The sequence below is a fragment of the Hyaena hyaena genome, unplaced genomic scaffold, assembly GCF_003009895.1.
Source record: "Hyaena hyaena isolate Hyena2069 unplaced genomic scaffold, ASM300989v1 scaffold_135, whole genome shotgun sequence".
NCBI lineage: Eukaryota > Metazoa > Chordata > Mammalia > Carnivora > Hyaenidae > Hyaena > Hyaena hyaena.
The window spans coordinates 1,279,188-1,303,772 of record NW_024080767.1 but is presented as its reverse complement, the minus strand read 5'-3'; the positions used below and the strand labels follow the sequence as shown (position 1 = coordinate 1,303,772).

Sequence of the window (24,585 nt, the reverse complement as noted above, 5' to 3'; positions counted from 1 at the left end):
GGACTGCAAATGACCACAGAGTATTCTAGGTATGGAAAGGGTAATACAGATTATAATGGATTCTCCAGAGGCTGCTTCAATCTATGAAAACTTTACAAGTTAATGCAGAATCTTTAAAGGTCATCTAAATGTAAATGCTTGGAATTACTCTAGGAATTTTTTTTTTCTTTTAAAGAATTCACCTTACATTTTGGGCTATGTGGTATCCTGGATCAGAGAATTCAAAATTTTTGAAATGGATAAAGAAAGAAATGCCGCAATGGAGGGATTTTCAATGCTGCACTTTATGGCAATATTCTTATTTCTGCCAGCCAACTTCACTAGAATCAGAAAAGTACGGTGTAGTGGGTAGGAGAGACTTTTCCAAAAGCATGGATTGGCATCAGAGTTCTGCTATAGAAAAACACAGAGGAAACGGTGAATAGGAAAACAACTAGATTGGGGTGCCTGGGTGGCTCAGTCAGTTAAGCATCCGACTTTGGCTCAGGTCATGATCTCAGTTTGTGGGTTCGAGCCCCGCATTGGGCTCTGTGCTGACAGCTCGGAGCCTGGAGCCTGCTTCTGATTCTGTGTGTCCCTGTCTCTCTCTGCCCCTCCCCTGCTCATGATCTGTCTCTCTCTGTCTCTCAAAAATAAATAAATGTTAAAAAAAATTAAATAAAAAAGGAAAACAACTAGATTTAACAACTAGCAGGTCACTGATGGCCTATAAAACAGCAAACTCAGTAAAAACATGATGCCATGTGAATGAATGAATAAAGACTAAGGAAGAAGGCAGAGATATACCAAAACTAGCAAGGACGGTGGAAAAACTTCTCTGCTCTCGGAGAGTAGGACAGTGAAAAAGGGAAGGAGATGAAAGTGAAGAGGCTGTTCATTCACTAAACACGGAGCATTTACTATGTGTCAGCTCCTCTAGGCAGTGCTAGCGATGACAGTCCCTGTGTTCCAGGGACCCACAGCTCCTTAGGAAGGCAGCCTTTTCTATGCGCATATGGATGTGAGAGTGACCGCCCCTCCCCTCCGCACAAGGAGGTTTGTTTTACAGTTTTAAGGAGCAGAAATTCAGCCGGTGAACTGAGATGGGGCAGGGTGGTGAATACATTTCTGGCAGAAGAATGCCTATCTTGGGCAAATGCAGAGGAAAGAATTATGGGAGCACCTTGTGAAGGGCTGGGGTTGGGAGAGGCATGAAACAAAGCTAAAAATTGTGAAAAATTGTAAAAGTCCTAAATTGTGAAAGCCATTAGGAATCAAATAAAATATCTAGGTTTTTCTTTTACGTGCATTGTGAGATGTCCTGTGTTTCAAAAATATAGCAGGGAACAATTTATGAACTAAATGATTTGTTTTATGGATTTATCTATTCTTTAGGTTTTGTCTTTTTCTGTTTCTTTCTTCTGTTTGGATTTTGGTTGTAGTTTTGTTTTTAGTACCCTTAAAGAGGCATCCATCTGTAAGCTGCTAGCCCACTTATTAAATGGGATGTGATAGGCTCTGTTTAGGATCAGGCAAAGATGTTTTCACAGAAGGTTCAGGAAAATCTTTCCAGTAACACTGCAGGGGCAGCCTTGTAACCATACTGGGTGACACTTTTAACATAAAGAAAACCAGTTTATGTGGAAATGATCTACCGATAATTTGATCATTAGGCCACAGTGTGCCAAGTGGACCAGTATGCTGTTCACTGAGAAGACACTATACCCCAAACCCATAAAGGTCAAAACTGTGTGGTCACAGACTTCTGGTTCTAGACAAAATGGAGGAAATGTACTTCTTCCCATTTCTCCCACTATACAGCTAAAATCCCTCAATAGTATATTTAAAGCAAACATAAGAAGACTTTAGAGGTAGATATGAGGGGCGCCTGGGTGGCTTAGTTGGTTAAACGTCCGACTTTCGCTTAGGTCATGATCTCGCGGTTCGTGGGTTCGAGCCCCTTGTCTGGCTCTGTGCTGACTGCCAGCTCAGAGCCTGGAGCCTGTTTCAGAGTCTGTGACTCCCTCTCTCTCTGACCCTCCCCTGCTCATGCTGTCTCTCTCTCTCTCCTAGAAATAAATAAAGCATTAAAGCTTTAAATAAAATATTTAATATTTAATATTAATTAATTAGGAACAACACAGTGGTTGTATCCAGCTGGGTGCTGAAGCCCAGAAGCCTGGTTGAAGTCTGCAATCCAGAAACACCCATGGGCATAAACAATAAAAACACGATCTTACAGGGCCAAAAGAATCTGCTTTTCTTAGCCGAAGGACGAGGAAAAGGGCAGCCTAGCAAGACAGAAAACTTTTAGACAATAACCAACCGAGGCCATGAGAAAAATCCCTCATTCTCACCCCAGTCAGTCAGCAGCAAGTGGGGATCCCAGACTTCCACATTTGCCCAGCCGTGGTGAGCCATGCCCTCCCTCCTCACTGCTGGGGAGCTGTCAGAGAAGATGGGATGGAGGATCCAGCAACCTCAGCCCCTCTCTGTGGTCTCAGTGGAGACCCTGCAGGGAGCACTGACCTCCACCTGTGGTAGCAAGGTACCTCTCCGTACCCATGCCAGATGGGGACAGAGGAAGCTTAGCATAGGGCCAAGACTTTCACCACCGCCTGGGGACAAGTAGGCCCTTGTGTCCATCCCATACCGTCCCTGGGGAACAGGTCCTCCTTTCCTAATCAGAATGGTATCAGAGGCTATTGAGGGGAGAGCCTGAACTTGCATCCCCCAAATTAGCCACAACGAGGCTCGCCTCCCACAATAGGTCAATGGAGGCTGAGGGGGGAGCCTGAACTTCTACATCTACTTGGCAGTAATGAGTCAACACCTGCCCACAATAAACCTAGGAGGAAAGAGAGTGGCCTGCATTTAATACCTGACCATTCTGCTCTCTCTCCCTTTATACCCTTTGTTTCAGATCCTCATCATTTTACCCTCGGACTGTTGGGACTATTACAGCAATTCTGAACTGAACTGGTTTCTCTGTAGTATAGTCTTGCAATTCATCCTCTGTAATATCGCCAGAGAAATTTTTCTGAAACTCAAATCTGATTGTGTCACTTCTCCTATTTAAAACCCTTCAGTTCCCGTCCGTGCTGTATAGGAAACAGCACATTAGGATGCCACTCAGTGCCATCAGTGCTCTTGCCCCTGCCGAATCACCCCCTTCCATTCCCTTCAGTCCTTCTCTTGACCTCAGGCCATACCAAGCTATTCATTCTCCCAATGTGCCAGGCCTCTGCACTTCTCCGTGGACCTTTTCTTAGACTGTTTTCTGCTTAAATGTCCTTCCTACCTGGGCCGTCATTGAACATCCAGTCAAACAGCAACTCCTCTGTGAAACCTCTCCTGATAGTACCGTATGTTTCCAACTATGCCCCCTTGGGCTCAATTCTACTCTTCCATCTTACTCTGATAAAACTCCGAGGCATTTGTTTGTTTTGATAGTTATCTTTTTTTTTTCTGTTAAATCATTCTTTTTTCTTTTTTTAAAATTTATTTCTGAGAGAGAGACAGTGTGAGCAGGGAAGGGTCAGAGAGAGAGGGAAATACAGAATCAATCAGGCTCCAGGTTCTGAGCTAGCTGTCAGCACAGAGCCCAACGCGGGGCTCAAACCCACAAACCATGAGATCATGACCTGAGCTGAAGTCAGACGCTTAAGCGACTGAGCCACCCAGGCACCCCGTCTGTTAGACCATTCTTTTTTTTTTTTTTTTTAATTTTTTTTTTAATGTTTTATTATTTCTAGGAGAGAAAGAGAGAGACAGCGTGAGCAGGGGAGGGTCAGAGAGAGAGGGAGTCACAGACTGAAACAGGCTCCAGGCTCTGAGCTGGCAGTCAGCACAGAGCCCGACGCGGGGCTCGAACCCACGAACCGCGAGATCATGACCTAAGCGAAAGTCGGACGCTTAACCGACTAAGCCACCCAGGCGCCCCTGTTAGACCATTCTTAAAGGCAGGGAGGTTTTTTTTTTTTTTTAACTCAGGTTTGTATTCTTAGGACCCAGCATAGTGCCTGATACACCTTGGGTACACAACAAACATGAAAAAATGAAGGTCAATCTCAGACTGTCTCCTTATGTTGGCTTGTACCTTGCAGCTTTGTCTGTTATTGCATTTATCACACTAAAATTTCAGTTGTTTGTTTGGCCCCTTCTGAGAACTTCCTGTTGATATGGGGAGGACCATGAAAAGAAACCAGAAGGATGAAAATGGAAGATTATCTGAAAAGATGCAACAGACCAACAGCTGACTTACTTTATCAATGGAGTTTAAAAGATAAGAGATTATATTGTGTTGAAAAGCAACAAATGTCAACATAGAATTTTATACCCAGCCAAAATAGACATTTCCAGAACAAAAAGAACAGAATTTTCCATCAGCAGATGCCCACTAAAATGAATTTTAAAATGTCTTTTGGGGGCAGAAAGAACACAATCCCATTTGGAGGGTCAAAAATGAAGAAAGGAACAGAGCACAAAACAGCGGTAAAGATGCAGGTAAATCTAAATGAATAGTGACTACATACAGCAGTAACAATATTCTCCATACACACATTTGTAATTAATGTACACAACAATAACAGCGTGTTGAGTTGGGAAGGGAAAAATGGAGGTTAATAAGGTGTTCTAAGACCCTTGCATTGCAGGTAGAGGGTAAAAGTATTCTTTAACATTATACTTTGATTAGTCAAGGATCATATAGTCATTTCTAGTGCCACCACTAAAAAAAAAAAAAAAAGAAAAAAGAAAAGAGTAGATAATTCCAAAGTAACACCTACTGTGTCTGAGAAAATAAAGGAAGTGCAGAAAGAGAGGGAAGAACAGTTTAAGAAGCAGCTGGAGAGGTAGACAGCCTCATCAGGCAGGGCCCTAGGGTCACATTAAGGGCTTTGATTTTCATGCTAAAAGCAATGGGAGGTCACTGAGGCGTCTCAATGGAGTGAGAAAGAACTTTACCACCAGAGTCAGGATTATTCCCAGAGCACTGCCCCTTTAATCAAATAATTTTTTTAAATGCTTATTTATTTATTTTGAGAGAGGGAGAGTGCGTGTGCACATGTGTGTGCATGCCTGAGCAGGGGAGGGGCAGAGAGAGAGAGGGAGACTGAGAATCCCATGCTGGCTCGGTGCTGCCAGCGCAGAGCCTGACACAGGGCTCAATGCCACAAACCATGAGATCTTGACCTGAGCCAAAATCAAGAGTTGGATGCCCAACTGACTGAGCCACCCAGGCGACTCTCAAATAATTGTTTTAAAGGCACTATCTTACCTGAAAGGGTTAACTGTGAATGAAAAACTAGAAAATAAAATTAGGTCTTTGGCTTTAATTTTTAAGATTTGCTTTGTAAGTTGATTAGCTTTGTAGCTATAATTAACATTTCAAGTGCCAGGTGGCCTTTATTTCTTTGTTCCTTGATGTTCCAGAACATATTCTTCTAAATACTTATATCTGATAGACCACAAGTCAGCTACATACAATCTAACTGCAACCAAAGTGCGAGAGCCTTTTAACCTCATGGTTATTGACACTACAGGATGTGATATTTTGAGCAAATCTCGCATTATTAAATGTCATTAACTTGAGAAGCTGTTCAGGAAGTCATTTAGGTTTCTGGGGAGAACAAACGGAGTCTTTCATATTCAAATTGAGCCTGACTTTATTTGCATAAAAAAGAACTTATATAAGAAAAGGTAGCCCATCCTTATCCTTTATTATCATTTTGGTATTAATCTATCTTTGTTGTGATATAATTCACAGGCCATAATATTCACCCTTTTAAAGTGTACAATTGAGGGGCGCCTGGGTGGCTTAGTCGGTTAAGCGTCCGACTTTCGCTTAGGTCATGATCTCACAGTTCGTGGGTTCGAGCCCCGCGTCGGGCTCTGTGCTGACTGCCAGCTCAGAGCCTGGAGCCTGTTTCAGTCTGTGACTCCCTCTCTCTCTGACCCTCCCCTGCTCACGCTGTCTCTCTCTCTCTCTCCTAGAAATAAATAAAAAAAAAATTAAAAAAATTAAAAAAAGAGTATATAAAGTGTACAATTGAGTAACTTTTGGATTAGTTTCAAAGATGGGCAACCAACACCACACTATAATTCTAGAATATTTTCATCATCCCCCAAAGAAATCCCACACCTACTAGCAGTCACTTCCGAGTCTGTTCTTCCCCCAGCCCTTGGCTACCACCAACCTTTCCATCTCTATGGATTCACCTAGTCTGGATATTTCGTACAATCATACAATGTGCCCTTTTGTGTCTGGTTTTTTTTTTTTCCCCCACCTAGAATAATGTTTTTAGGGTTCATCCATGTCTTTTTTCTGCTTTTTTAAAATTGTTTATTGTCAAGTTGGTTTCCATATAACACCCAGTGCTCATCCCAACAAGTGCCCTCCTCCATGCCCATCACCCATTTTCCCTTCTCCCCCACCCCCATCAACCCTCAGTTTGTTCTTAGTATTTAAGAGTCTCTTATGGTTTGCCTCCCTCCCTCTCCTTAACTATTTTCCCCCTCCCCCTCCCCCATGGTCCTCTGTTAAGTTTCTCCTGTTCCACATGTGAATGAAAACATGGTATCTGTCCTTCTCTGCCTGACCTATTTCACTTAGCATAACACCCTCAAGTTCCTTTCCATGCCCACTTTTGTTTTGAAGTTTATTTATTTTGAGAGAGAGGGAGAGAAAGAATCCCAAGCAGGCTCCACACTGACAGAGTGCAGGTCTTGAACCCATGAACTGTGAGATCATGACCTGAGCTGAAGTCAGACACTTAACTGACTGAGCCACCCAGGTGCCCCATGTCTACTTAAAAAAAAAAAAAAAAGTACCTAGTAATGGAGAATTTGGACAGAAAACTAAGCAGAGTAGTATAACAAACTTCTGTGTGCCCATCATCTAGTCCTAACAACAGTCATCCTATCCACACACCCATGGAATTTCACCTCTTGTTATTTTAAATCAAATCCCAGATGCCATTTTATTTCTGTATAAATACTTCTGTAAGAACATATTGTGATCACTACTCCAACACTGGCCTTCTGATTAGTAGACTTTCCTTCTTATTTTCATGGCCTACCTTTACCAAGAGCTGAATTTTTCCTTTGCTGGGTATAAGAAATATGTGAGATTTGGGTACTTATTCTGTCTAATCAAAGCGCTAAGAGGGAAAAATGGAAACCAAAACTCCAGGAAAATTTCTCCAGAGGCTGTGATTCAAAGCAATCTAAAATTTGATAAACACTTCAATATTTCTTCTGGAAGTCATCTGGGGGGGTTTCTACTATTTCAGCTTTCTCTTGTCATTCTGAGGAAGGACTAGAGGTTATGACGAGGGTGTTTTGTGCTTTTCTTTTTCAGCATACACCAACTGCAAACCAGAAAGCACTTTAAGCGCCTCGCTGAGGGCTAAGAACAAAACAAAAGGGTTTGTGAGCCCAACAGACAGAACAGAGAGGGCCTTCTTTAATGTCTCTTTCCGGAAAGGTAGCAAACAGGCAGATATGCACTATAATAAAGAGAGGGGAGAATAAAGAGAAGGAAGGAGCAGAGAGAAGGCACAGCTGAGCTACGCTTACCCTTCTGTGAGCTATCAGGAGGCAGTTGGAATGTTCATGTTCACAAGCAATTTCATAGTCGGGGATGAGAGCCACCAATTCGCGGACAAAGTGCACCACCTCCTCGTGCCAGGGCACGTTGGCCATGGTAAGACTGCTTGCTGAACTCTCTCCACAGTAGGTGACACCCTGGGGGAGTGTGACAACAGTGAGAGACAATTACAGACCTAATTAAAATGAGATCTAGTAAGAGTTTCTGAGCCAGAGAGCCTTCTAGAGGTCATCGACCCCATCCCACCCAATCCAGTCCAAAAGTGAAGAAAGTAACAGTGAATGAGAGACAATAAAATCTGCTTAGCAGCGCCTATAAGTAGGCCGGAGGTCCCAGGCTGACGGCCTCCCCCCTGCGACTGCAGGTGCGTGGACACTGGGTCGTGTTGTCACAAGCTATGCTGTCTAGGCCCAACAACATGTTTGAACCAATAACACATCTTTTCATTCAGATCTCTTGATTTGCTGTAATGGGTTAATTCTCAAGAGATTATATATCTCCCGGACTAATAATTGAAGCATGGTTGATGCTCACAAAAATTCACTGAACAGTTTCTTCACTGGGAAAATTAAGATGAGCCCCCCATTTCCAATACTATTTAGGTTTGATAAAGGTGGGTAAGATTCTTCTGCAAAGGGCCAGCTAGGGATCCCTTTGAAAGTATTCTTTAAGGAGATGACTTTCTGTGTATGGATTTGTATAAACACAGGATTGTGCCAAACAGGAAATACATTTGTGGCTACACATGCATACCTTTCACACACTTACATGCATACACAGGCATCTCACCTCTACAGAAATTTCTGAGTTGTAAATATGTGGTATGGTAAATCTAACTCCTTAGAACTCTACCTGACAGCCCACTCATATAGGACCCCAAAGTTTCATAATTAAGTTTCTCTATTTGGTAAGTTACGTAATGATACATTTTCTGATAATAAGAGTTAGTACCTTCATTCTGCAGGCTCTTTAAATACTCCACAGTCAAACTTTCTTGACAAGTGTTTTGAATATTCTAGATATGTTGCTACTAAGGAGGGAATAACTAAAATAAAAAGACATGCACTCCCACTCTTTGTCTCTCTGTCTCTTTCTGTCTCTCTCTCTTTCTCTGTCTCTCTCTCTCTGTCTCTCTCTCTCTCTCTCTCTCTCTCTCTCACACACACACACACACACACACATACACAGAGTGGAGTGGATAGGATACCACTGAATAAAAACCCCACGGATGAGCAAGCACTCAGGGCTGGGAATTGGCTGAAGACTGAGATGAACTTTGCAAAATGCTCTACTCCGGATGGCTACTCAAGAAAAATCCCGGCATGCTAAACCGAGATGACCTTTGCTAAGCATAAACTAGAGGCAACCCAGCTTAGCTATAACAAACATCGTCTCTGTCAGCCCAGTGATTTTATAAAATTCATTAAACCAAGTTTGAGTTTTAGATGGATTAAAAAAAAAAAAAGCAAGTAATACAATAGCTCCAAAAACCTTTAGGAATGGCTGAAAAATTGTGCTCAACTTACCCGAATGTATACCAAACACAAAAATGATTTACTGACAGGTCAAATGAGTCATAAAAACGAACCTTAACTTCAATTTAAATACTTTTTATGATAACGTGAATTATATGAAAAAGCACGTACATAGTAGTTAATTCAAAGGAACTTATGTTTTATATTTAAAAAGCTTCTTTAAACAGAGGTTTTAGATAAGATCTTGTATTTATGACAATAGCTCTGGAAAATATTTTACTATTTCTTATTCACCAGTAATAAATTGTGAAACATCAAAGACAGATTGGGTTTGTGAAGGAAATGAGAGAATGAGAGTCGTGCTTCATTACTAGGCCTTCACATAATACATTCCCATGCACGTGAAGAACCAAGTTCTTCACATAAAAGTTCTCATTTTAGCCAGGCAAAGTCCTTTGGGGTAGGCAGTGTGGCTAGCTTTCTGAGCCTCTGTGACAGGAATGGGCTCCGTGAATTAGCCTATGGAGTCACCTCCAGAAACCCCTGAGCCCTCCCCCACAGCTGGCGCTCCCCTCTCTGCTCTGGCTACTGCATTCTACGCTCCAGTCAAATGGCTGACTTGCCCTGACTTTATTTCTGACCACACTTTACCTAGACTGTCTAAAAATGCTTCATTTTCAGGGAGCCTGGGTGGCTCAGTCAATTGAACGTCCGACTTCGGCTCAGGTCATGATCTCACGGTTCATGGGTTCGAGCCCCGTCGGGCTCTGTGCTGACAGTTCAGAGCCTGACGCCTGCTTCGGATTCTGTCTCCCTCTCTTTTTGACCCTCCCCTGCTCACACACTCTCTCTCTCAGAAATAAATAAAACAATAAAAAAAATTTTATTATAAGTGCTTCATTTTCTATGACATCACAGCTATCTGTCACCTTCTCATCCCACCACCACCCTGCCCCCCATTCATCCATCACCAGCACCAAGTTGTCCCGTCACAACTTTGAAAAAAGAATGAACTCAAGAAAACAGATGGGTACAGTGTGGCAACTGAAAAACACTCACTTCGCAATCTACAGGTTGAGGAGTGGCAAGCAGACCCAGAGAAAGCTCCTCAAGAACAAAATCACTTATGCACCCCTGAGTTTGTAGTGAAAAGCTTAACCCACACCATTATACTGGTGCCTTTCGGATGGATCACTCTGTTGTACGACACGGAGGCCATAAGGTCCTTTACTGGCTGCTTGGACACTTCATGTGGGGATTCAAGGTCTGGGGGAAGAGTAGTATTTTGGAAGTTTGGCTGTCTGATATTCTAATTAAACTGAACATCAAAAGACTCCTATTGTTTCATAAAAAAAATTTTTTTTAATATTTATTTTTGAGAGAGAGACACAGAGACAGAGCACGAGTAGGTGAGGGAGACACAGAATCCAAAGCAGGCTCCAGGCTCTTGAGCTGTCAGCACCAAGCCTGACATGAGGGTCAAACCCACGAACCATGAGATTATGACCTGAGCTGAAGTCGGACGCTTAACTGACTGAGCCACCCAGGTGCTCCTTGTTTTTGTCTCTTATAGTCTAATGAGAAATGCTGTTGTCTTCATGACTTTTTGCACAATATACCCAAAACATGTCACTCCTTTATCCTAAAAATGCTTCAAGAGCTCTTCCCTCACCCCCACCCACACAAACAAAAAAACCAAACCAAACCAAAACCAAACAGAAAACAGCCCAAGTGTCTCAGCATGGTGCATGAGGCCTTTTTTTTTTTAAGTTTATTTATGTATTTATTTTCAGAGAGAGAGAGAGAGAGAAAGAGAGAGAATCGTAAACAGGTTCTGCACTGTCAGCACAGAACTCAATGCAGGGCTAGAGCCCACAAACGGTGAGGTCATGATTTGAGCCAAAACCAAGAGTTGGGTGCTCAACCAACTGAGCCACTCACGAGGCCTTCAGTGGACTGCCTTCCTCAGCATCCAGTCTTTACCTGGCTAAATTCCCCACCATCTCTTTAATCTCTGTTCAGGAAGCCCTGCCTAACCTGATCCCGAGTTCATCATATCCGGTACATAGCTTTTACCAACTCGTATAATTATGTGTGTAAATTCCAAGCTTGTACAGGCAGGGGCTATGCTCTGTTCTTCTCTGTACCTCCAATCAATCTATGCTGAATGACCTAGAGATCAAGTCACATATTTTATATGACATTAAATTCCAGAACTCTTTTCTAATATAAAATTTCATTCACATTATTCTGGATTTTTCTACTCTTCCCCCCCCCCCCCCCCCCCCCCCCCCCCCCCCCGCCACCCACTCTTTAATGCCTGAAGACAAAGCAACTGAGGAACACCAGTCAGGGACTGCTACATGAATAACTGGTAATTTTCCTTACCTTTGTCTAGAGAAAGACAGTGAGGTCAGGCTAAAGCATTTGTTTTGCAAAACGCATGCTACAAAGATTGAGCTCTGAAGAGAGTTTCAGTGCCAACAGTATAAAATAAGTTTAAATAATCTGACAACAAATATTTACGGAGCACTTGCTATTCTCAAGGTGCAATGCAAGGCAGAGAATATAAAGACAGTATTTCATTTACAAACAGATTGTGCTATGAAAGTTTTTCAATAAGGCAGATGTTCAGAATGTGAAACACATTTTCACAAACAAGCAGGCAAATAATGATCACTAAGATTCTTGGGCTAGCAAATAAAGGCCTATTTAAGCCTAATGAAACTAAAATGTATGTTCATTTACAGGGAAGCAGACAGAAAAATAGTTTATCAGACTAGCAATGAAAGAAAAGGGGGAACCAATAAAATAAAGATTTAGCTTCTATTGATTTAGTTTAAATAAATGTGCTTCATGAAAAGTGATCCAAACATTTACTGAATCCAGGCATACATTATCCCACTGAATTCTCAAAACAAACCTACTAAAGGGATACTATTATTCTAATTCTAATACTGAAAAAATTTAGATTCTGAGAGGATCTACATCAGTACTTTTTCAGAGTGTATCAAAGCTGTGCCCTTCCCCATTTCCCGTGAGGCTCTGGCATATAGATAAGGAGAGAGCCCTGTGTATGCATGCTTGCACACACCTAGAAAACACACGACACGACCAGCACTTGTTTGCTTTTGCAGGGAGGCCAGGAACGTCCCTAGCCTAGGGTCAATTTGTATTATCAATTTCCTATCTTCTTTTTTTTGTATTTAAAAAAAAATTTGTTTTTAATGTTTTATTTATTTCTGAGAGAGAGAGAGAGACAGCTTGAGCAGAGGAGGGTCAGAGAGAGAGGGAGACACAGAATCTGAAACAAGCTCCAGGCTCTGAGCTGTAAGCACAGAGCCTGACACGGGACTTGAACCCACAAGCCTTGAGATCATGACCTGAGCCGAAGTTGGATGCCCAACATACTGAGCCATCCAGGCGCCCCTATCTTCGAGACATTTATTTACATGACCATGAGGTACTGTTCCATTTTTAATGCCAGGCCCTGGGACACTTTTCTTTGTCTTTTCTTTTTTTTTTTTTAAAGCAAGAGCATAGGTGAAAGACAAGCTTCCAGGGGCCATTCTGTCCTAATTTGTGCTCTCACTGAAGGTGAAAGGGCCTACTGTTCCATCCTTTAAACCCAAGTCCCATCTCTATTAGGGCTACAATGTACTGCCAGGGCGGTCTCTCTCTTTTTTGAGCCTCAGAGGAACTCCCTTACAGACCCGACAGACGGCTATGCTCTCAAAAGTATGTTTATCATAACACAGTTACTGCTAAGTGTTTGTTTTTAGAGGGTTACTTAGCCCAGCATATTGCTAGCTCTCATCAAATGTTTTTCAGAGAGGGTTTTTACTGTTATGATTTTTTTTATTTTATTATTTTAAGTAATAGTTAACCCCAATGTGGGGCTCAAACTCATGACCTGGAGATCGAGAGTTGCCAACTGGGCCAGCCAGGTGTCCCTGTTACTATTATTTTTAAAACTCCTCCAATTTAGAAAATTTTTAACTTTTTAATTTTAATTTTAGAGAGAGTGAGAATGAGAGAGAGAAAGAACATGCGTTTGCACTCAGTGCAGGGGGAGGGATGGAGGGAGGAGGGAAGAGAGAGAGCAAGAAAGAGAGAGAGTGAGAACGAGTAAGAGAGAAACCCAAGCAGGCTCCACTCTCAGCATGGAGCGGGATGCAGGGCTGGATCCCATGATCCTGAGATCATCAAGAGTCAGACACTCAACCCACTGAGCCACCCAAGCGCCGCCCCCCCTGCCCCCAAATTTAAATTTAACTACTAAGACAACAACAACAATGAAAATGCTTTTCAGACTGAAAACAGGAAAGCCTGCCTTCTCCTTTACTGATTTCATTTCAATCACTGGGATTACAAAAATGATGCCCACTCACTATAATAATTCGCATGGCAAGGAAACATGAAAAATAAAATTATTATGCCTTTCCTTGCCCTTCTTCCAAATTACAACGCTGTGAACAGTCTGATATAATCCTCCCATACTTTTCTTATATAACTATATCCAAACATATAGTGTTAAAAAATATAACCTGGGTGGCTTAGTTGGTTGAGCATCTAGCTCTTGATTTTGGCTCAGGTCATGATTTCACGGTTTGTGAGTTGGAACCCTGAGTCAAGACTCACAGCACAGGGCCTGCTTAGGATTCTCTCTCTCCCTCTTTCCCTGCCCCTCCCCTTACTCATGCTCTCAAAATAAATAAACCTGTAAAACCATATAATCAAATAATAAATTTCATTCTATAACTTGTTCTGTTTCTGAAGTACACTATGTTCCGCAAATATCCCTTTTGCTACGTCAGTGTAAAAGGAAGATACTTCATTACCCTGCAGGACAAATGAGAGCTGAATTTAACAAAGCAGGAGACCCAGTCCTCAGTGGCCCAGGTGCACTAACCACTAACAGAGGGCATCTCTCTCTCTCTCTTTCTCAGGCCTTCTATAAGAAACAAGATGATCCGCCAGTCAGAGTGGCTAAAATGAGCAAATCATACAACTCTAGATGCTGGCGAGGATGTGGAGAAACGGGCACCCTCCTATACTGTTGGTGGGAATGCAAACTGGTACAGCCCCTCTGGAAAACAGTGTGGAGGTTCCTAAGGAAACTAACAATAGAACTCCCCTATGACCCAGCAATAGCACTGCTAGGAATTTACCCAAGGGATACAGAAATGCTGATGCATAGGAGCACATGTACCCCAACGTTCATAGCAGCACTCTCCACAATAGCTAAAACATGGAAAGAGCTTAAGTGTCCATCAACAGACGAATGGATCAAGAAGATGTGGTTTATCTATACCATGGAATACTACATGGCAATGAGAAACAATGAAATCTGGCCATGTGTAGCAACATGGATGGACCTTGAGGGTGTTATGCTCAGCGAAATAAGTCAGGCAGAGAAGGACAAATATCACATGTTTGCACGTATAGGAGGATTAGGAGGAACTTGACGGAGGAACAAGGGGGAGAAGAAGGGGGGAAATGGTGGGGGAAAGGGAGAGAGGCAAACCATGAGAGACTCTCGAATGCTGACAAAAACTGAGGACTGATGGATGTGGGGGGAAGGAGGGATGGGCATGGAGGAGGGCACTTGTGGGGATAAGCACTGGGTGTTATGTGGAAACTAATTTGGCAATAAACTATTTGTAAAAAAATAAATAAATAAATAAAATAAAATTCTAAAAAAAAAAAAGAAACAAGCTGATCATCACCATGTTTTCCCCTGATACGACTGTTATCTGTGACACTGTATTTTATCATTTATGTAAGATAGTTTTTGTGTGATTATATTATACATTTCTTCAAGAACTTTTAAATAAAATCTCTCCAAGTGGCTGATTTTTACTTCTGTAGACTTGGCCTTGTTGAATAAGACCATACATTTCCCAAATAGCATATCCATATCAAATTGTCTATCTCTGGTGCCTTGATGAGGCCTAGCACATAGAAAGAGCTGAAAGGTATCTGTTGAATGCAGGAGTAAAACAGAAAAATGGAAATCTTGTTTGAAACAAACTATATTATTATAACATCTCAGCTGTAGACAGAGGGCATTACGTTAAAAGTCTGTCAAACTAAAAAATGCCCATCACAGAATTCTACTGTTTACAAAGCAGCCATCTTTCTTTTAAAAATAATACCAGGTGATTCTTTTCAGACTGCAAAATATGTTATGCATTATAGAAAACATGACTACAAGGAAGGAAGGAAGGAAAGGAGGGAGGGAGAAAAAAGGTGACCGTGTGATCCAGCCAACCTGCTTTATAATGGAAGTTTTACTCCAACATCACTGGGGATAGCACTCTTTAATAGCCAAATCATAAATTAAAACACCATTAATCCCTGACATTGGCAAGGTTTTCTTAAGCTGACACATATACTGCAGATGTAGTTTGCATCTCTGAATCATTAGCGTTCTGGCCAAGAGTAGCCTTTTAAAATTAAGAGCAATTTCAAAAGAAAAGAGTGTCTTTGACCTGACTAGGAATAAAATGCTGAACATTCAGATAGCAATATTTCATCTGTTCGCACCTCCCCACCCCTCCAGGCGGGAGGCATACCACCAGAAAGCTGAATTTACTAAAAGACAGCTGTAAGAATGAACTATCCTCTGAAATGACAGAGTACATTCCACTTCATACACATACACTCAAGGGTCAGGCTTTTGGAGGGAGACAGGGCAAATTTTCTGGTCACTTTTTCTCATTCTGTGCATTCTTAGCTGTCCAAAAAAGGCATTTGCCTCGTAACACTCCATGGCTTTAACTACCATGGCATGCCGATGACTTCCAAATGATTACTGCCAGCCCCATCTTATCCCCAGAACTCCAGGCTTATATAACCTCTGGCCTATTTGAACCTATACGTGGATATTTAAAAGATCTCTCAAATGATTAAGGCCAACAGAGAACTCGTGAAAGTGCTCCCCAAACTTGCCTCCCCTCCTCCACTAATCTTTTCCACCTCAGTGAACTGTTCCACATCCACACAACTGCTTAAGCCAAAATCCAGGTGCTGTTCTTGATTTCGTTTGTTCTTTCACTGCCTGCATCTCATCTGGCAACAAGCTCTATTGGTACCACTTCCACAATTTATCCCAAATGCACCCACTCCTCTCCAATTATATTGCCAATGACCTTCCCCCAAGCCGTAACATCTCTTGCTTTATAACTACCCTCACTCTGAGCTCTGTAATCCATGACAGCAGCAGGGTGAGCTTTTAAAACCATACATCAGACCACATCACTCTCAGCTTCAAACTTTTACCCAGTATACCTACTATTCAAAAAGCTTACCATTAAACTTAGTATAAAATCCAGTCTTCTTGCTGGAAAGTTCTAACAAAATTTGGCCCCGTCCCACCTCTGTGATACATCTTGTGTCTCTGCCAACTCCAACTGCCCCCCTGAGATCACACGGGAACCCTGACTTGTGCCATCTGCCCCAAATGCTCTGGTCCCCTGATTACTGCACTGCTTTTACTATTTAGGAATCAGTCGTAAAAAACTCATCTCCTCCATGAGATGAGCCATCTCAATATCTATCAAAACAATACCTGCCCTTTGGCACAGCAATCTACTTACAGGCATCCATCCCAAAGAAATCCTGCCCAAAACAGGCCAGGGACAACCAGATGTTACCGTCTCCTGCTGTAAGTATACAATAGCACCAACTAAATAATCTTAAACTGTAAGCACGTGCACACACACACACTCAACCTGATCAATTTTCTCTTGATCTAACTACCAACCTACAGGAAATACAGGGGGCAAAGGAACAAGCAATCAGCAAAATCTAATGGACATAGGGAAGTAGCCAAGATAAATGATACATTTTCTTCAACAAAATTACTGGTATGGGGGAGAGGGGAGCAGAGGAGAGAGAACACATGAAAGAGGAACTAACAGATTAAAAGAAATTTAAGAAAGAAATAATCCAATTGCAGTCAACGGTCCTTATTTGGATCCAGATTCACAAATACTGTTTTTTTTGTTTTGTTTTGTTTTTATTTCTAGGAGAGAGAGAGAGAGAGAGACAGCGCGAGCAGGGGAGGGTCAGAGAGAGAGGGAGTCACAGACTGAAACAGGCTCCAGGCTCCGAGCTGGCAGTCAGCACAGAGCCCGACGCGGGGCTCGAACCCACGAACCGCGAGATCATGACCTAAGCGAAAGTCGGACGCTTAACCGACTAAGCCACCCAGCGCCCCACACAAATACTGTTTAAATAAGAAGAAATAGTTAGTCAAGTCTGAAGCCTCCTATCTCTAGTACTTAAGAGACAATTGTTAAAACTAGTCAATTGTGAGAACAGTATTCTGAATAAGTGTTTATAGTGAGTGTGTACCTTTTAGAGGCATACACAGTCATAGATGAGTCTTATAATGTGGGCTGGTGGGGAGGGGGTTTGCTTCAAAATAATTAGGTAAGGCAGAGAAAATGGGCAGAGGTAGAGCGGAAACAAGACAGTTGTGAGCTGGTAGTTTTTGAAGCTGGGTAATGAATGGATGGAGGTCATTAGACCAGTCTCTCTACTTCTGTGTATGTTTGAAATGTTCCATGATAAAAGTTTATTTTTTTTAATTAAAAAATGTTTCTTAATGTTTATTTTTGAGAGAGTGTGAGTGGGGAGGGGCAGAGGGAGAGGCAGACACAGAATCTGAAGCAGGATCCAGGCTCTGAGCTGTCAGCACAGAGCCTGACGCAGGGCTTAAACCCAAGAACCACGAGATCATGACCTGAGCCAAAGTCAGACACTTAACTGACTGAGCCACCCAGGTGCCCCTAAAAGTTTATATTAAAGCCAACTAATTCCTCACTATAACAAAATTTTATTTCTCAGCATATTAATGTTGCTATGTAGTTTTTATTCATTTTGCATTGATTGTCTACCTCTGAATAAATATAAGCAAAGGCTCCGTCTCTACTGTTATTATCCCCATTGCCTAGAACAGTGCCAGGTTGCTGATTAATATTTCCGAACGAATAAATAAAACATGTGGGACTTCCTGTAGAGTTGTATAAGGTACTAACTTCACCACGGCAACAGAGCACTGCAGGAAGCGGGATGGCATTGGCCGGCAGGAGCTTACCTTCACTTCGATGAAGTCGGGACTCCCCAGGGACACCAGCTCAGCATAGGCCTGGAGTTCGTCTACATTCCACGCCTTCACTAGAGTCAGCCTGTACACAGTACGCTGTTGCTGAAACAAAGGAAAAGCCAGCTTTGTTTTTATCTTGGTGGAAGTCACACCTAGGAAGACTCTGAAATTTCTTCAATCCCATAGAGAACCCAGGTAATGTGAAATTCAGCCAGAACTTCGATAAGCCAGTCATATTTTGTGGCAAGATGAAAAAATTGAAAACAATATAGTAAGATTCCCATCAGCCTCTTAAAATCACAGATATTGGCATATATCTTTCCTCACTCATAATCTCTAATGCTGCTAGGCACCCAAATGTTTCTTGAAAATGACACACTGAATTAGATTTAGTAAGGAACAGTAAATTGACCAAAAAGTTTAAGACTGTTGAAAATTGATTCAAGTAACCTTCAGGCTTTCACATACCAATCACTCAGGTGTTTATGATAAGAATTTCTAACTAGTCTTCTTTCCTGCTTTCTTAACATTTTAATAATCTCTTATTGGCAGCAAAGTCACATTAATGAACTGTCAGTACTGTCATCTGTTTACCACTTAACCAAAAGAGGTAGTGGTTTTCTGAAAAGCAATTAGACAACAGACATCAAAGGCTTTAAAAAAGTTTATGCCCGGGGCGCCTGGGTGGCTTAGTCGGTTAAGCGTCCGACTTTCGCTTAGGTCATGATCTCACGGTTCGTGGGTTCGAGCCCCGCGTCGGGCTCTGTGCTGACTGCCAGTTCAGAGCCTGGAGCCTGTTTCAGTCTGTGACTCCCTCTCTCTCTGACCCTCCCCTGCTCGCACTGTCTCCCTCTCTCTCCTAGAAATAAATAAAATATTAAAAAAAAAAAAAAGTTTATGCCCTTTGACTTTGTAGCTCTCCCATCCAGGACCCAAGACAATTTTTCAAATGTTCAAAGCGTTATTGAAACATCTCGAATAAGAGGTTAAAATCTAAAGCAAGAGTGGGGAGTGGGATCTAGGGCTTGCCTATAAGCAGTACTGTGGGGCAGAGGTGGTGTCGTCTATCTGCGCATGGACGCAGGACTACATCCATCAGGAGCAAATTCCCAGCTAAAATGCACAGTGTACTTTAAGTAGCAAGGCTCAAAATACTTGAGAGAAGAAGTGAGGTGAGAGATGAACAAAATGATACCAACCTCCCTACTTCTGTCTATGTTTGAAGAGTTCCATAATCAGTGAAAACACTTGAGATCGGCAAGGAACAAAACGAAAAGATCTCCAATGAACAGTATTTGGCAGCCATACCAGAAAATGTTCTCAAAAATTATTTTAAAATATAGTATATAATGCATGAAAAGACAGAGATCTTCCAGATTCCCTTTACATAGCCAGAATTCACCTAACAAAAACGGTAGAGAAGGCAGACCAATCTCACTTGTACTTACAGATACAAGATCTTACAGAAACTTTAGCAGATAAGACTCAGCACTATGTTAAAAATTCTAGGAATGCAAAGGTGATTTGATATGTGTCTATGTATTAATTCGTCACACAGTTCAACAAAGAAAAGTACATGTGATCATCTTCACAGATACACAAAGGTATTTGATATAATTTAAAAGCCATCCCTAATTTGAAAACAAAACAATTAACAAATCAAAAGCCATCTGGCAAACTAAACAATTAAAAAACTTACATCCTTAACAGAAAATAGTCAATGTCATTCTCAGTGGCTTATAAAAAATATAGGCATTCCCATTTAGTCAGACTAACAGAAGAATGTCCACTCTGTTACTGTTATGAACACCTCCCTGAAAGTTAAAAATCAAAGCAATAAGGCAAGGCACCAAGAATTACTGGACACTCCTCAAGAAATAATTGCTTGCAAATGATGTAACTGGCTTCTTGGAAACCTAAGAAAATCAACTAAAAAATTATGTTAAGGAAAAGTATAAAAACGGACAGCCTAGCATGATCAGGGGAGTGAATATGGGTGCTGGGGCCAGACCACACACTTAGCTATCTTCATCTCCCTGCTCTCAGTTTCTAGCCTGTGTAACATGGGGGTCCTACACAGGATTAAAAGCTTCAATCCATGTAGAACTTAGAATCCAGCCTGATGGCAGTAAGCCCTAACAAGTATTAGCGACTCTATGCCAGCAACAGCCAATTATGAAATACAAGGCAAGGAAAATTCCACTTACAACTGTGAAATACATCTATAAAATATCTAGTGATTAGTTTATAAAATAACATGGACACTGAATAAAATAAACTTTTCTGAAAGACCTAAACAAAAACTCAAGACATGGAGAGCTATGATAGATTTATAATATAATGTTAACTCCAGTGGGAGTTTGTAATTCCTTTGGACAAAGAAACTGGCAATGGTACCAACAATAACACCAACAATAAGAAGAACAGGAGTCAGCAATTACTCAGCATTTTACTACATGCCAGCTGTTGTTGTAAGTGCTCAACATCGTAGCCAGGAGTCCAACATTTGTCCACTCTTTACAACGAATCTTACAAAATAGGTTTGATGATTATCTTCACATCACTATTGTGAAATCGAGGCCTCGAGCTGTCAAATAAATGTCCCAAAGTCACACAGCTGGAAAACAGCAAAGCAGGCATGTGAACCCAAGTAGTATGGCCGTCTCTCACTTTGCTAAACCTTTTTAAATTGGGAAACAAAACATACAAAGAGAAAGGTACAGAAGACACATCTGTACAGCGAAAGGGGTTAACGTAAAGAAAATACCCATCACCCAGATGCTAGCCGCTCCCTCTGTCCCAAAGATACCTAATATCCGGAGGTGAACATTGGACTTTTAGACTTTTGAAAAAGTTTGGAATTTATATAAATGGAACCACTATTCTTTTGTGTCTTGCTTCGGTCACCCACCATTTTTATAAAATCCACCCGTGTTGCTGCATGTTGACTTCTGCTCATTTTCTTCGTTAGCCAGTGGTCCATCATTTGAATATACAACAGTGTATTCGACCATTCGACCCCGCTGATAGACATCTGGATCATCTCCACTTTTTAGCTGTTCTAAAACAGTGCTGTTGTACTTTTATGACACTAGAGTTTAATTTTGCCTGTTTCAGGAAACTGCATAAAATGCTATTATAACTTACACTCTTTCAGGTCTGGCTTCTTTCACTGAATTTGACGCTTGTGAGATTAACCATACTGGTGTACGCAGCTGCAGATACATTCTCACTGCCAGTTATCTCCATTATATGAATATACTACTAGGGAAAGTTGCTGGGGTTTTTCCACTTTGGGTCCTACCAAAATAGTGTTGCCCTCCGTGTTGTTACACTTCACTCTTGAGACACACAAGAGCACGTATTTTTCTTGGATGCGTCTACGCGTGGAAATGCTGGGTCACAGGATGTGTATATTTGTGCCGTTTCAGCAGATCTTGTCAACCTGGTTTCCAAAGCGATTCTACAGTCCTTTCACCTGCAGGGTCTCAGGGCTCCAGCTGTTGCTCTTCCCTAGCTACACTTGGAGCTGTCAGTCTTTCAATTTTGCCACTTTTATATTCTCTTATTTTGTATCTTATTTTGTATTTGCCTGATTATTTAAAGAAGTTGATTATGTTTCTGGCCATTTGGAGGCCGGCCTTTGTGAAGTACTTGTTCAAGTGTTTTCAATATTTCTCTCTTGGGCTGTCTTTTTCCTACTAGTTGTTTTCTTCAAATGCTTTACATGTTCTGGCCGTAAGAGAGCTGTTATAAAGGTCTTGGAAATATTTCCATTCGCTTTATGGCTTCCCTTTTCCTTTTCTTCTTATCTTTTGATCAGCAGGAATAGCTAATTTTCATGCCTTTTTATCTATAGCATACTTATAATCACATTGTTACAAAGAGAAACATTATGGGGTTACCAGAAAAGGAATGTTACTGGATTTGATTCGCTTACTTCAAATTATCGACTTTGCATTCCGAGTTTTGCTGTGTCTGTGGGGAGCTTGTTCAGTGAAATCATTTCAGAGATTTTATTTAAAGTCTGTTTAAAATTAGTTAAAGCAGTTCCAAAGGTCTACAGAAGAACAAAAGGGTGGTAGACTCTAATTAGATTAGATTAAAACAAAAACTGGGTGCAGACGTTGCTTGAAAGGTGAAGGCTGGAATTTCCCTTGCAAAGGAAATACTTAACATTGTTATCTTCTGTTAAAAAAGAAAAAGAATTGGAGTATAAACTGGATTGTATTCATTTAATTTGAATTAAACTTATTTTTTTCAGTTTGTAGATTTAGTAATTTTAATTTGCATGGGTTCTGGAAAGGTTATTACTGCAGAATTTCCTGAAAGTGACATGTTATCTAGTAGGGACAGGTACAGGGTCATACCACAGAGTATAAAAATAGGATGAAGGTATTTAATTCAGGTAAACAGTTCAGCTACTTGCTGTTCAATGCACAATGTAAAAGGCTGTGATTTGTCAAAAATGTCAAGAAGTTGGCATCTTATAATTTCATATATTTTCTGTTTGAGGGTCTAAGATCCCCCCAACCTGCCCCAGTGGTACACACACGGGAACAGAATTTTGAAAGTAATATCACACCAAACGTGGTTGATCTCGAGCAAGAGACCTAGATGTTCACCTCGAAATTTTAGATCAGATCTTTGTACAGATTTTAAATTTGGGTTTTAACTTGTGCTGTTTCTTAGAGGGAAGTAATACACGAACTGAAAATACATGGGCTGAAAACTGAGGTCAAAATGCCTAAGGGAAATAGAAAATGCTTATCAAAGGGAACCGAGGCAGAGAAAGATTTAAGTGCAAAGTAGAAAAGGCCTGAGTAGTCAGGAAGGCTGGGAGAAAGGAGGAAAAAGAACCACAGGGTAACAAGTAAGCTACGGCTCTTGGTTCTGGAATCCACTGTGTGAGCTCAGGCAGGCACTCTCTGCCTCTGTAAAATGGGGAGAGTGCTAGTACCAGTATTTTGTAGCATGCGTGTAAAGTTAAAAGAACTATGAAACAAAGGTCTTAGAACATGGCCGGGCACAAAGAAAGGTATGAATACATTTCAGCTACCGTCACCACCACCGCCAGCAGCTCTACAGATTCATGGGTACACAGGGATCAATCAATAGTCACCGGGTCCCTCTCTATGCCAGGCCCAATTCTAGGTGCTGGCAAACAAAGCCAAGTGCCAATTGTTGTGTAATTTACATTCTACTCTGAGAAACAAACAAAACCAGAGTCAGAAAAACTAGTGACGGTAGTAATGCTAAAAGAGGAGAGGAACCAGGAAACCAGCAGGGGTTAAGACCCAACAATGGATGCCTTTTGCACTGTCTTCTCAATTTATAAAAACCAAACTGAGGGGTGCCTGGGTGGCTCAGTCAGTTAAGGGTCTGACTTCAGCTCAGGTCATGATCTCACAGTTTGTGGGTTCGAACCCCATGTCGGACTCTGTGCTGACTGCCAGCTCACGGCCTGGAGCCTGTTTCAGATTCTGTATCTCCCTCTCTCTCTGACCCTCCCTGCTCATGCTGTCTCTCTCTTAGAAATAAATAAAACATTAAAAAAAAAAAAACCAAACTGAATATTGGCCAAATTGTATGGTTGTGAAAAATTAATTCTGAATGACTTAAAGCCAAAAAAACCAACCTAAAATTAAAACAATCCCTCACTGGGGCACGTGGGTGGCTCAGCTGGTTAAGCATCCGACTCTTGATCTTGGCTCAGGTCACGATCTTGCAGTTTGTGAGATTGAGCCCCGTGTCGGGCTCTGCACTGAAGCCTGCTTGGGATTCTCTCTCCCCCTCTCTCTCTGCCCCATGTGTGCGCGCGCTCTCTCTCAAAAATAAATAAACTTAAAAAAAATACACACACAATCCCTCACTGATGACCATTGTTTCTAAAAGCAAAGAACATTTAATGCCTCTACCAGAAGTTGGGCAACCTATCAAATTCCTTAGAAACCATGCCTGTTGTTGAAACAGCTTTAAACTAAGCTTTATACTATCTGTGGAAGATAAAACAAAATGTATCAATCTGATAAGTCAAATAAACAAAGAATGAGAAAATAAACTCAAAGATATAACTCATGATGCAACCAAATGAAACATTCATTAAGTTCAAAGATAAGCAGGAAAACTGTGATTGTATTACTCTCTAAATAAAGTAACCAATTTCAACCTTAATGAACAACTGAAAATTCAGATAAAGGAAAGAGGGCAAAGACAAGATTATATGATTTAGTGCAGAAAATCTGATCCAGCAGGCAAAGAAATCATTTAAGGGAAACACTTCAAGTCACTAATAATGCTTACTTCCCAAAAAGGAAGAGAATGATTGTAGGCTTATTATTTACATTTCTTCTTAAAGACCCATAGAACATCACAAAGTATGTAACATACACATTACGAAAAAAAAG

The 24,585-nt window shown here is 41.3% G+C and overlaps 1 protein-coding gene across 1 annotated transcript in view; it reads right to left on the bottom strand.

Moving 5' to 3' along the window:
* LOC120235688 (S-adenosyl-L-methionine-dependent tRNA 4-demethylwyosine synthase TYW1) overlaps positions 1 to 24,585 on the bottom strand; it is a 201,939-nt gene that overhangs the window by 16,150 nt on the left and 161,204 nt on the right. Inside the window, exons 14-15 of the mRNA XM_039238105.1 lie at positions 18,170 to 18,280; positions 7,558 to 7,725 (exon numbers count right to left, since the gene is read on the bottom strand). Of these exons, the coding sequence (XP_039094036.1) occupies positions 7,558 to 7,725; positions 18,170 to 18,280 (279 nt within the window). The remainder of the gene's footprint in view (positions 1 to 7,557; positions 7,726 to 18,169; positions 18,281 to 24,585) is intronic.